The sequence below is a fragment of the Ctenopharyngodon idella genome, chromosome 11 (assembly GCF_019924925.1).
Source record: "Ctenopharyngodon idella isolate HZGC_01 chromosome 11, HZGC01, whole genome shotgun sequence".
Classification (NCBI taxonomy): domain Eukaryota; kingdom Metazoa; phylum Chordata; class Actinopteri; order Cypriniformes; family Xenocyprididae; genus Ctenopharyngodon; species Ctenopharyngodon idella.
The window spans coordinates 24,251,957-24,264,165 of record NC_067230.1 but is presented as its reverse complement, the minus strand read 5'-3'; the positions used below and the strand labels follow the sequence as shown (position 1 = coordinate 24,264,165).

At 36.8% G+C, this 12,209-nt stretch overlaps 1 protein-coding gene across 4 annotated transcripts in view; it reads right to left on the bottom strand.

The window, feature by feature from the left end:
* diaph3 (diaphanous-related formin 3) overlaps window positions 1-12,209 on the bottom strand; it is a 283,916-nt gene that overhangs the window by 158,273 nt on the left and 113,434 nt on the right. For all 4 annotated transcript variants that reach the window (XM_051912519.1, XM_051912521.1, XM_051912520.1 and 1 more), the window contains 5 exons: window positions 11,102-11,220; window positions 10,954-11,018; window positions 9,576-9,680; window positions 6,106-6,420; window positions 4,046-4,160 (listed from right to left, as the gene is read on the bottom strand). In XM_051912519.1, the coding sequence (XP_051768479.1) occupies window positions 4,046-4,160; window positions 6,106-6,420; window positions 9,576-9,680; window positions 10,954-11,018; window positions 11,102-11,220 (719 nt within the window). The remainder of the gene's footprint in view (window positions 1-4,045; window positions 4,161-6,105; window positions 6,421-9,575; window positions 9,681-10,953; window positions 11,019-11,101; window positions 11,221-12,209) is intronic.

The window sequence follows — 12,209 nt, the reverse complement described above, 5'->3', positions numbered from 1 at the left end:
TAATGCAATACTAAAATATAATATTTTACAATCCCGAAAAGCTGCACTGTGCACTGTGCATTTAATACGAATGAAGCAATGGGAGGTTCAGCCAATAAAAGACCAGTAATTAGAGGATTGCATAATAGATTTTTCTTTTTTCCTTGGTTTTGCAGACTCTCAAATTGTATTCTTATCATTAGTTCTTTTGTGGTGTTCAGGAATAATAGTATCTATTCTACTTTCTAAGTCACTGTGGCTGTGAAATTTTTGAACACTGAAAAGCTGAATTTATATATTGTTATTGTATAAGCGTGAACAGTATATACCTACATGGGTTCAAAAGAAAAAAAAAAAAAAAAAAAACTGTACTAAAGGTTACAATATGTATCTATAGTAAATGCTTTTATTTAAAAAAAAAACTATGCTGTTTATGTTGTAAACAGTGCAGCACTTCTGTGCTCTACGTCAGAACGCCGGCTCAGTATTGAGAGTGACAAGGAAGAGACTGACAGGGAAGAGAAAAATTCATGATATTACAGATTTGAAGAAAGAAAGGTGTCCAAAGGGTAATGACAATCACAAGTGTGCAATAAGTAACTATTAAAACGGAGTAGTAAGTGACCAAATATAACAGCATCCAAAATCTTTTCCTCATACAGACCCTTCCTGCACTCCTCTACTAAGGTTCCTTGGACACCCTGTACTCAAACTGCCAATGAAGAAGACAAGGAGCTTTCTGACTGACGGATAATTTTAGCAAGTCGTGTGAAACTGCAGACGGTAGTATCAGGGTGGCAGATTACAGGGCATGTTTTTTTGTGTGTGGGCACTATTCCAGCAATCACTCAATGGTCCAACAAAGGCCTGAATCATTGTGATAGAGGGTTTATGAAAGTCAGAGGCAGGACAAGCTTGCTCTAATAAGCTTGCTGGTGATTGTTTCCTGCATGTGCCGCTTTGACGGGAACAGGATGTGGTGAAATAACATGACTTTACCAGATTTCAGACTGTAAAATCAAACGTCTGTTCAATCTGACTGCGCTCATTTCAGGGACGAACAATGGCGAGCACAATAACAGTGGAGAACAGCGAACAGCAGTGGTGAAAATGAATATTTTAGCGAGTAGAAGTCTTGATTCTTCTGGTTAATGTTTAATTGGGCTCCAGATGTTGGTGCACTTAAGGGAAATTAAGAGAACTTGAGAGACTGGATGAAGAGCAGTGAGTGGGGGAGCGGTTCGCCACCATTATGGATGCCGTCCTGACGTGAGGATTCAAAACGTTAGCTTCTGCTCCTTAAAGAAATGCAATGAATAAATAAAACTGATACAAAAGCACTTGCTGCAGCTCCCAAATACACTTGATGAGGAGTGAAAGGAGACAGAGAAGAGGAGTCCATCTGCGAGTGAGATGTGAAAGAACTCTGATGGGCCCCTGGGTGACCGGAGATGCTGAGCGCTTGGTTGTTTGAGAGGAAGTCTGAAGATTTCGGCTGTCATGAGTTCTGTAATCACGTCTGGGAACACGGCGTTCTTGGGCCTGAAGTAAAGTGAAGTGGAATCTGACAGGTTGACTTCATTTCTCAAAGAATGGAGAGCGTATGACTGACAGCACCAAATCCTGCTTCAGGTTAACAGACCGAGCCGGTCTATAATGCCCATCTAAATACTCTAACCTAGACAGAGCAGTTAGCAAAAGCAAAGTGGGTCAATCTTGTGCAAAACAGACACTGGACATATGTATTGCAAGTAACACACATGAAGCTCATCAGTGGGCTATTAACCAATTGGTACTAATGACATTTACATTCATCAGTTCTTACAAAAGCAGGAGTTATCAAACATTTTGATGTCAAAAACCCTGAAATATCCACCTAAAAAGGAGCACCTTCCTAAAATAAAAGTAGATGTACATTTGGTATGTATAAAGACTTGCTTAAACTTATATTGTTACTGCACTGAAGTCTTTTTATCTTAACTTTTTATACCCATTATTAGAGTAATTTCAGACATAGAAAAATAAATCTAAATGTTTTTATCCATATAGTTGTCTGAATGCCACTGGTTAGCTGTTGCCTGAATGTGCAATAACCAGTAATCATACTGAAAAGTCACAGTGAATTTATAGTTTTTACTATGTATGTGTAGATTCTCTTTGACACATTGTTCTGGTCGTCTCAGTTGAAGTGATCTGGAATGACGTTACCCGGAATAAAATGAAACACACTTAGTTCAAAGCTTTCTCTTACAACAAAACACACTCCAAAGCATCCAGTAGTGAGTTTGAAGCAAACTCATTAAAAAGTTTTTCACTTATGTTCACAAGAAAGTAAAATGGACGGATAAAATAGCTTCAAAGAAATGAGAAAGAAATCACAATGAGGAAGATGAACTTTGTTTACCTGACGAAGTTGAGGTTGATGCATGTTCGCATAATTAAAGTCTGATTCGCCCGCGTGTAAAATATCTGCGTCAAACACCTTATAATTTAAATGATCTGACAACCTTGTAAAACACGCTTTCATCATTTGCCCTACTGAAACTAGACGTCTTAAACTGTGTGCATAATTCAAGGTTTGGTCCCTGTGGGTACTGAGAAGGATGGAAGAGAGAGAGAAAGAGATATCTGAATATAGAGCTGGGTAGTGACAGGTAGACAATGCTGATATGAATAATTGAAGAAAAAAAAAAAAAATCAAGTAAAGCAACATGCCGGAGCAATTCAAAACAAGCTTAATGTGAATAAATCATCAGAAGGGGGGAAAGAGAAAGAGAGAGAGATCTTAATTATCTTGTGGCTGTAGAAGTGTTTAAATGACTAAATCCAAAACCTTGTTCTAGGTACAAAACTAATTTCTGGTGTGTCTAACTCCCTTCAGTTTATTTAGTGTCTGTGTGTGGGTAGCGGTAAAGAAACCCAATGGTAACAGCAGCAGGCAACTTCCTGACGAAGTGTTGCAGGGAATATCAATAATAAAATTGTTTCTGACATCAGCTTGGGAGTCTGTGTCTAAAGCCCACATAGCTCAGTCAAGGAAGGTTACAAGTCTGACTGATGAAGGTAGAACATTTATAAAGCTGATTCTTGGGCAAAAAACTTTTCCAAATGTTCATTGTAAGTCTGAATACTTTTTTGGGCTATTCACTGCCTCAATAGCGCAAAAAAGGACAAAACAGAATGGAGAAAATCAAAACACAAACAACACAAAATGACACTTATATTTGCTAAAATACATTTGAATACCTCAAGAAAATATAAATGCCAACATAAAAAAGCTAAAAACTTGTGTTTTTTAAGATATGATTGGCTAACCACTGAGCAACAGTGCTTTGTTGTATTTATAGAGAATCTGTGAGTTTGCAGTAGGTTCTAATATAGTTTAGTGCTGACTCATTCTTCAGTATCAGCCTCTTTGCAGGCCTGTACTTTATTAAGAAACTTTAATAAAACAATATGGGCTGAAATGTGCCACAAAGCCTGGAGACTGGACTGAATTGATCAGGAACCTTGTTTAAACTTCAGCCATTTGTTTCTAACAATGCAATTATTTAGAAAGATACGCAGAGCAACAGGTGCTACACACAGTCAGGAATAAACTCAAGGTTAGCTTTTCTGGTGTTTAGAAGTAATAATATCTACATCCTCGTTATTTCACTAGCTATGTTTTAATTTTTAAGTAAATTTTTTGGGATACTGTATAAAAAAAAATAAAATAAATAAAAAGTGTTGGATGAAAATGCCAAGGTGAGCATAAATTCTAAAAATGTGCATAAAAACTGATTGAGGTAGATCTTTTTTTTTATCCGATAAGACGACATGCACATAAACTACAATGGAAACACAAAGAAAAGAAAAAAAACGTGATTTTGCCTCATGTGATTTTTCTCAATATTCCAATATGGTGCATAAGTTAAATTTGCAACCTTTAACAGAAACATGGCAACTGTGGCTAGGCAAAGTTTGTATTTATATATAAAAAAAAAAAAAAAAAAAAAAAAAGTGTACTCATGGAGTGCATCAGGTTTATTTGCAGAGCTACAAAGAACAGTTAACATTGACTGACCGGCTCGCTGTGTGCCAAAGGTAACGGCCAGCCTGGTAAGCAGGTCCTCATTCTCGTAACGATCCTCTTTGGCAATGACCCAAAAACAGCTCTCAGACATCTCCTGGGGTGAGATCTACACAGAAACAAAAAGCAAAGAAAAAATTCATGGCCTGACATCATCATGACACATCACAGGAGGTCAAGATGCTGGAGTTGCTAGGAAACGTGATGCACCAGTGAGGTGGGTTTATGAAAAAGTAAACAGGAAACCTGTTAAAATATTCATATTGTGTTCTATCGCATGTCTTTATTTTGTTATCCTACATGTCAAGTGTGTGTGACAGCTGAATGCAGCCCTGGAGACGCTCATTCTCAGTCATCTCAGTACATGAAAATACAGGACCGCGATCTCCAGTTAGACATCACCACACACGTGCCACACAAACACATGCCTAAAATATGCATGAAGCACTGCGATAAGGGAACGCAAACTGATGATCATCATTTAGGGGTAAAAAGTAACAACAACAAAAGAAGGAAACAAAAGCAAAGTAGTTCCTGAAAAAAAGAAAAAGGAAAGGAAACAGAAGGAAGAGGAAACAAGGAAATTAAAATTTGAAAAAAAAAAATGTGAAAAAGAAAATGAATGGCAAAAATAAATAAAAGGAAAGGAGGAAACAAAAGAAGGATGAAACAAATGAAAAAAAATGTTGAAGGGATGAAGAAAAGCAGAAAACAAAAGAAAGGTAAAGAAAAAAATGTAAACAAGGAAAAGATAGGCAAAACTGAACAACACCTTTTATTACTATAAATCACACTTCATTGATACACTTTTGCCAGAAGTTATCCAATTATCACATAAGTACCAAGGAAATTATCAAAATAAAAAATAAATTACAACACGTGTAAAAAATAGCTCTTCATCAACAACATAGCACAACACTTACATAAAAATGAAAATCAATTATCGCTCGTGCTTTTACCATATTTAGGAACATTAACAACACATCTTCATCTGACAAGCTTTCAACCTTATTTTTCCTGCTCACATATATGGCTAGTTTTGCCTGTCCTAAAATAAAATTCAAAGAAAGAAAGAAAGAAAAAATGTACTTCTGGCTTCTGGCGATGTTGTAAAGACAAAGTTAAGACTACAAACAGTGTCTTCAGTGTTCAACAATCTAATCTGGAGGTGTGAAAGGAAGCCATAGTAACATTGGAGAGAAAAGAGCATTGTGGGACAATCAGGTTAAAGGAGTCTTCTTGTTAAGATAAAGACTGAAAGGATAATCAATGAGGCTGACTGCGCTAATGAACAGACCTCACACTCCTGCCAAATACCTGAGCCAATAACAGCTCTTCAAATCTGCTCCATGAGGACGAGTTCAAAGAAATCAAACAATCAGGAGCGGACTGAACATGAGCCTGAGGAGTAGCCTCTCAGTGGAAGTGATTAGCCCATGTTTCCAACTGCGAGAGTGATTAAGCGAACATGCGCTGCTACATTCAGCCCCTCTGACGGGCACGGGGTGGCATGTTTCCCATGATGCACCAGCTGCCTCGTCTTTGGCTTCCTAAGCTGCAAAGCTCTTGTTAATGAGTGATAAAAGTCTTGGGTCAGGAGCCATGAATATTGTATGGCGTCGGTTTCCCAAGCAGCTGTTTAAAAAAGCCTCTTTGTATCCGCCTAATGGCTAATTACAAACAGGTTTTGGATGAGATGAAGCATATGGAGGGTTCTTTAAAAACATCTGTATGACGGTAGCTAAAAGGACAGAGATAAAATATTAATCGTAATGTTATAAACTAACAACTCGAAAGACATCGTACTGCAACATCTGCCGAAAACGAGAGCAGAAAGTCATACAGTAAAGTGTGATCCTTCAAAGCGGAGAAACATTTCCTTTAATGGCGCTTGGCAGCAAACAGAAGAAGTTTTCTTCAGTTACTTAGCAAACATCTGTCCTTTTAGTCTGTTGTTGCTGTTTGAGCAACTGTTTGAGCACCAAAGGAGGATTCTGTCCAACAAGGGTTTGAATGAAGTTAAAAAAGTTGTTTATGGTACAGAAAATTTTTACCTTGGACCAATTGAGGCGCTTCATGGAAGTCTCGGGTTTGAATTCCTTCTTGGGTTTCAGGCCGAAAGGCAGAGTGTGTTGGACTGAGGAGGGTGTCAGCATGCCCAGTCCCAGAGGAGGAGGAGGGGGTGGAGGCATCCCTGGTATGAAGGCACAGCCTGGTGGAGGAGGTGGAGGAGGAGGAGGGGGTGGCAGAACTGCAGCCCCAGGAACAAGTGGAGGAAGAGGTGGGGCAGGGGGGAATGAGGAAGAGGCAGTTGAAGACAAGGCTGGAAGAGATTGCACTGAAGGCAAGACCACTGGAATGGCTCCGAACTGTGAAAACAGAAGACAAAAAAAAAGGAGAAAAGAGGAGAAACATGCCTCATATTAATTCAGTTCCTGTTTCTTTAAAACTTTAAAACTTACACTACTGTTAAAAACTTTGGGGTCTGTAAGATTTGCTTTTGAAAGAAGTCTTATGCTCACAGAGGCTACATTTATTTGAAGAAAAATTCAGTTAAACAGTAATATTGTGAAATATTACAATTTAAAACAACTGTTTTCTATTTTAATATATTTTAAAATGTAATTTATTGATGGCAACGCTGAATTTTCTGCAGCCTTTTCTCCAGTCTTCACATGATCCTTCAGAAATCATTCTAATGTTGGTTTGGTGCTCAAGAAACATTTCTTATTATTATCAATGTTAAAAATGATTGTGCTGCTTAATATTTTTGTGATATATCGTTTTTACAGGATTCTTTGATTAATAGAAAGTTAAAAAACAGGATTTATTTGAAATAGAAATCTTTTGTAACATTATAAATCTCTTTACTGTCACTTTTGATCAACTTGATTCCTCTTTAATAAGTATTAATTTCTACCAAAAAAAAAATAAAAATCTTAATGACCCCAAGCTTGACAACACTTTACAATAAGGTTCAATTCAGTTCAAGAAGCTAATACAGTAAGTATTATGAACCAGTAAAATGAACAATCTTTTAACAACATTTATTAATATAAATGTAAATTTCTACATATGCTAATACACATTTCAAGTTGTATAAATTAACAAATAACCCCATTTTTTAACCATGCAAAATAACATTTATAGTTATAAAGTTATAAATTAACATTAAAATAGTTCATTGTTAATTCATGATACCTATAATTGGGGTTTATAATGTAACTTTAACCATGAAGAACTACCCATTAAGAATAAATGAAATTAAAAGTAAACAGAACACAAGGAGATAAAGTATGGAAAATAAAAAAGTGAAAAAGCAGTAATGAAAAAAGTCAAGATGACAACGAAAGAAAAAAAAGGGACTTGGAAGTGAATTAATGCTAATATTCTAGCCCTGTGCATTTAGGTTTCTCAAAGCAGGTTTGAATCCTGCTGGCTACAGTAGTAATGTACTTCTAGGTGGTGGAGTGATGTAGTGATTAAGATTCGGGGTAAGTAAAAAGAAAGTTTTCAAGTCTGATCGCTGCAAGAATCCATCACCAATTGCATTACTGAGCAAGGTCCTTAAACCCTGTGTAATTCCAGAGGGATCATCGCTGCAATAAGTTCACGGCATTATCATGCCGATATCAGATACAAATTGAGGAAGCAAATAAAAATAAAAGACCCTTTGAGCTTTAATGTTAAATTTCTGTACAACACAGGCTTACAGTACCTGTCCTTCCAGATTTACTCAGATAAGTAAATATAAAAGATTAATACGACCATAACTCTTTCCTCACTCAAAACACCTCCACCTCAAACCTCTATCAAACATTTAGAGAAAACAAGTACGATACATTACTCTAGTGTATTCACTCCATTCATTCTGAATGGCAAACAGCTGCAAGGATGTGGGGAGGGGATTTATTGAACAAGTAGGTGTGCTCTAATTCAAACTGCGAGCATGCCGGCCTCCAGATAATTCACAGGCTAAGAGTCAGCATGACTGACGCTCCTGCATACGTGGAGAATTGACTGGGTGATTACATTTTGCGTTGCTGCAAACGATCGCACCCCAAAGAGATGGATCAGCTTAACTGCCTGCACTCCAAACTTTCACTTCGCTCATTGGCCACCATCATTTAAGAATTGATCCGCTCTATCGACGATAGCCCGTTGAGCCAAAAAGCAATTGATCAAGCAAACTGTTCAGTTGATGCCCTATTTGTCATGTCAGTGGGAGGGGTTTGCACATCCCTAAAAAAACGAAGAGTCGAGTGGAGGAGAGGAGTACAGACACAAAGCAAGGAGAGCTAGAAAGTGAGAAAAACCGAGAGAGACACTATACTACAATACACTACAATAGTGTCAAAGCACAAAGAAAACAATTTATTTCTTTACTAATATGGTGCCAATATATTGTGCATCCCTACTTTGCAAAAATATGGCAGAGGTTTAAAATTATTTAAATGATTATACTGCATACATGGTTAGCTCCCTCAATATAATAGTAATAGACCAATAGATAGATACATAGATAGACCGACCAAACTTCAAAAATCCAAAAAAAAAAAAAAAAAAAAAAAAAAAAAATCGAATCTTTAATAAAGATTAAATATGAAGTAGCTAAGATCAGGGCTTTAGAGCAGCTGTTCAGGGTGAAGTAGAGACAACATTAGTGCCAATCTCTATCAGAAAGAAGCGTTAATGCTGTAAACAAGTTTAATGTCAGCTCCAAAAGAATCAAAATATTTGTGCATGTAGGGCTGAGCAAGAATAAGGGGCATGATGAGCGTACTTGGCACACAAGTAAACCCATTAAAAATGGCATAAATGTGCGGATGAGGGGTAATTCTCTGCTTTATCATCATGGTATAGTGGGAGATGTGTGTATTAGGGACTGGGGGAACAAAATCCCTTATTATTTGCATTTACAGCTAAAGGACAGACTGGCCAGGGAGAACAGATGTGCCCATATTGCTTGTGTGGATCTAAACAAACCACTGGCCAAGGGCACAAGATTTCGAATTTACCCCTACACACAATTTATCGTAGCTTTGCCATCTACCAAAGGAACCTGTAGCAAATCAGCCTTCCAGTTGGCCTGAACAACTACTGAATTAGAGTCAGTTTCACATTATCCCATTCAAATTCTGAATATTTCTTTGAAAATGTGCTAGTTTATAGTGCCAAAACATCTTTATCTGATGTAAGAAATTCTGCACATTGTTTGTTTATTTCAGGAAAGATGACAGAAATCCAATTAAAGCAAATACATCACTGGCGTAATCACTGTAGTGTCATGATTTTTCCATTCACAACATTTAATGTCAACTAACCAAACTAAGACATACATAAAAACAGAAAAACAATGTCAGAAAGGGGATTAAAACAAACAAAAACCAGAAAGTTAGACAGATGTACACTGAAATAAAAGAACAAAAGAGTTAGAACAGAGAAAGAGTGGAATCCCAGCAGCAATGCCATCAAAAACAGTGACAGAAGTGGCCAAAACAAAGAGAAGGAAAAGCATAGATACCTGGTTTCTATAGGCTTGAAGTTCAGCTTCCAGCTCATTGATCTTCTCCTCTCTCTTCAACAGCTGGGCTTGAACTTCCTGTCTGCCCAGGAACTCCTCATCAAACTGAAGAGCAAAACCATATCAGATGATGACAAAACACACATACTAAAGCAACAAAAATCCATCATAACAGTTCTTAATGATGTTTGAGTACTGCTCAAATGTGTTCCTCTGTTGGAATTATGTACTAAGGCTGAACACTAATTACTGAAATGAAAGATAATTACACTACAATGAAACAAATACAAAACATAGTGAATTTAATCAGGGTTTATGAAAAAGTTGCATCAGAAGATTTGCATTGAGAAAGACAGATCAATCTTTAAACTGCTTTACCAGCCAGAGAGCTAAATTTCCTTTGGGGGGGGGGGGGGGGGGGGGTCTAGAGGGTCTTCAGGAAGTGCTATATAAAATCAGGCTGGTTTAGGCTTATACATTTCTTAGTAGTAGATGCTAAACCTTTCAATAGAATATCTGACAAATAAATAACTAAACTACCATTCAAAAGTTTGGGGTCAGTAAAATTTCTGTTAATAAGAAATGTTTCTTGAGCACCAAACCACAAATGATGCTGAAAATTCAGCTTTGCCATCACAGGAATAAATTGCTTTTTAAAATATATTAAAATAGAAAATGGTTATTTTAAATTGTAGTGACATTTCACAAAAATACTGTTTCTACTGTATTTTTCATCAAATAAATGCAGCCTTGGTGAGCGTAAGATACTTCTTTCAAAAACTTTAAAATTTCTTACCGACCCCAAACTTTTGAATGGTAGTGTACATATATATATACATAAACTACAAATAACCACAACATTTCATTGCACAAAAAAAAAAATAGTGACAAAGGTGTTTTTTTTTTTTTGTGCTTTGATGGCTGATTTAAAGGGGATGAATACAGAGATGCAACTTTTCAGAGAGGGAAGTTCAGATAAGTTTGAGTTTCAATCATTTACTGGATGTAAAACCATAAAAAAAATGTTGCTGCTCATTTTAAAAGTTAACTAGCCATCAGGAAAGGATGTAGTTAAATAGCTGTGGTTTGGCATCTATAGATCCATTGCCCTCGACTACATACATTTCGGCCTACAATTATAAAGGAACGCTCCCAACAATCAATACAGGGGCCTTTTTAATCTCAGAATACTGTTAATTACAAATGGCTGTTTGAACGATTTCAAGTAATCTCGCCTTAATTAAAGAAAGCTAAATGGTGCAGTCATGAATGGTCTTCAAAGGCCGTATACTTCATTAGGGGAGCCAAAGTGAGAAGAAAGAAATAGAAAACAAGGGAGGAGTGGAAGATAAAGAAGAGGGAAAGAAAGGGCACTTGCCTTTTGAGCTAACTCTGAGGCCCTCTGTTCAAACTCCTCGGCCCTTGCTTTATCCACACACACCTCTGCAGCGAATTCAAGGAGAGATTAACCATTTCAGTTTGTAGAAAACAAATTAACCAGCTCATATATGATTGCATAAACACACCTAACAGGTGGCTGAAGTCCACATCCAGACGTTTGCGGTATGTGAAATCAGGATCTGTGCCGCTACGATGGAGGACGATTTGAGACACACACTCCTCTATGATCTTAAAATACTGAGGCCTAGAGGACAGAGAATAAGAGAGAGCGAGGAGGGAAGAAAAATCAATGCATTGTATTATCATTTTGGGAATATGGTACCATTGACTCGGGCACAAAATGAGAAAAATTGTTAAATTAACTCTGAATCCTCTGACAGTAGCGATACTGTCTTATACAAGCTATTAACTGATGGAATGAAAATGACTGAGTCCTTTAAATCTTTGACGCTGCTCAGCACTCATATAAAACAGAAAGAGAGATATAAAATGGAGAGGGACATGGAGAAAGACATAAAAGTGAGAAGGAATGATATATTCAGTACTGTTGAGTGAACTAATTTTTGCAGTCAGGCAAAGGATGTGCCCAACTTCATACCTAGAGTCACTGGTAAAATCAAACTAACCTGCTTTGCTTCCATATTCCCAACACAATAACATAAGTTCATCATATGCATATTTATATACTTTAAAAAACAGAAGTGATATTTGCCTGTATATTATCAACTGAGTTGACGTTTAATAAATACAGCCGTTGTGATTGAATACAGACTTAGACTCACAATTAGAGTCATTTAATTAAAAAGAGTCAAATTAGTAGAGCTTTCAAGTGGAAATAATTAGGATCAATCAGGCTGTTTGATCTGAAGTGATCATTCTGACCTTTTACAGGCATCATTTCTACGAAGTACCGAGAAGTCGACGCTATATAATAATGTCTAAAATTCAATTATAATCAATTATAATTAACACCAGTCTAAGTATTCTAGTGCCATTAATCATGTTCACTAATTGATATGTTTGAAAACGACACAAATAAAGTACCTTAGTCAACCTCATATTTGATATGTTAAAAATGCTAATATGGTTTACATAAATTAGGATTATAACATTCGGATGAGTGTATTCTCAGTTTTAGAGCGAGTCAGGTATTCCCTACGGGAATGTGGATTTATGTGCCCTTAAAGTGATAATTTACCCCAAAATTAAAACTATCCCATGATTTACTCACCC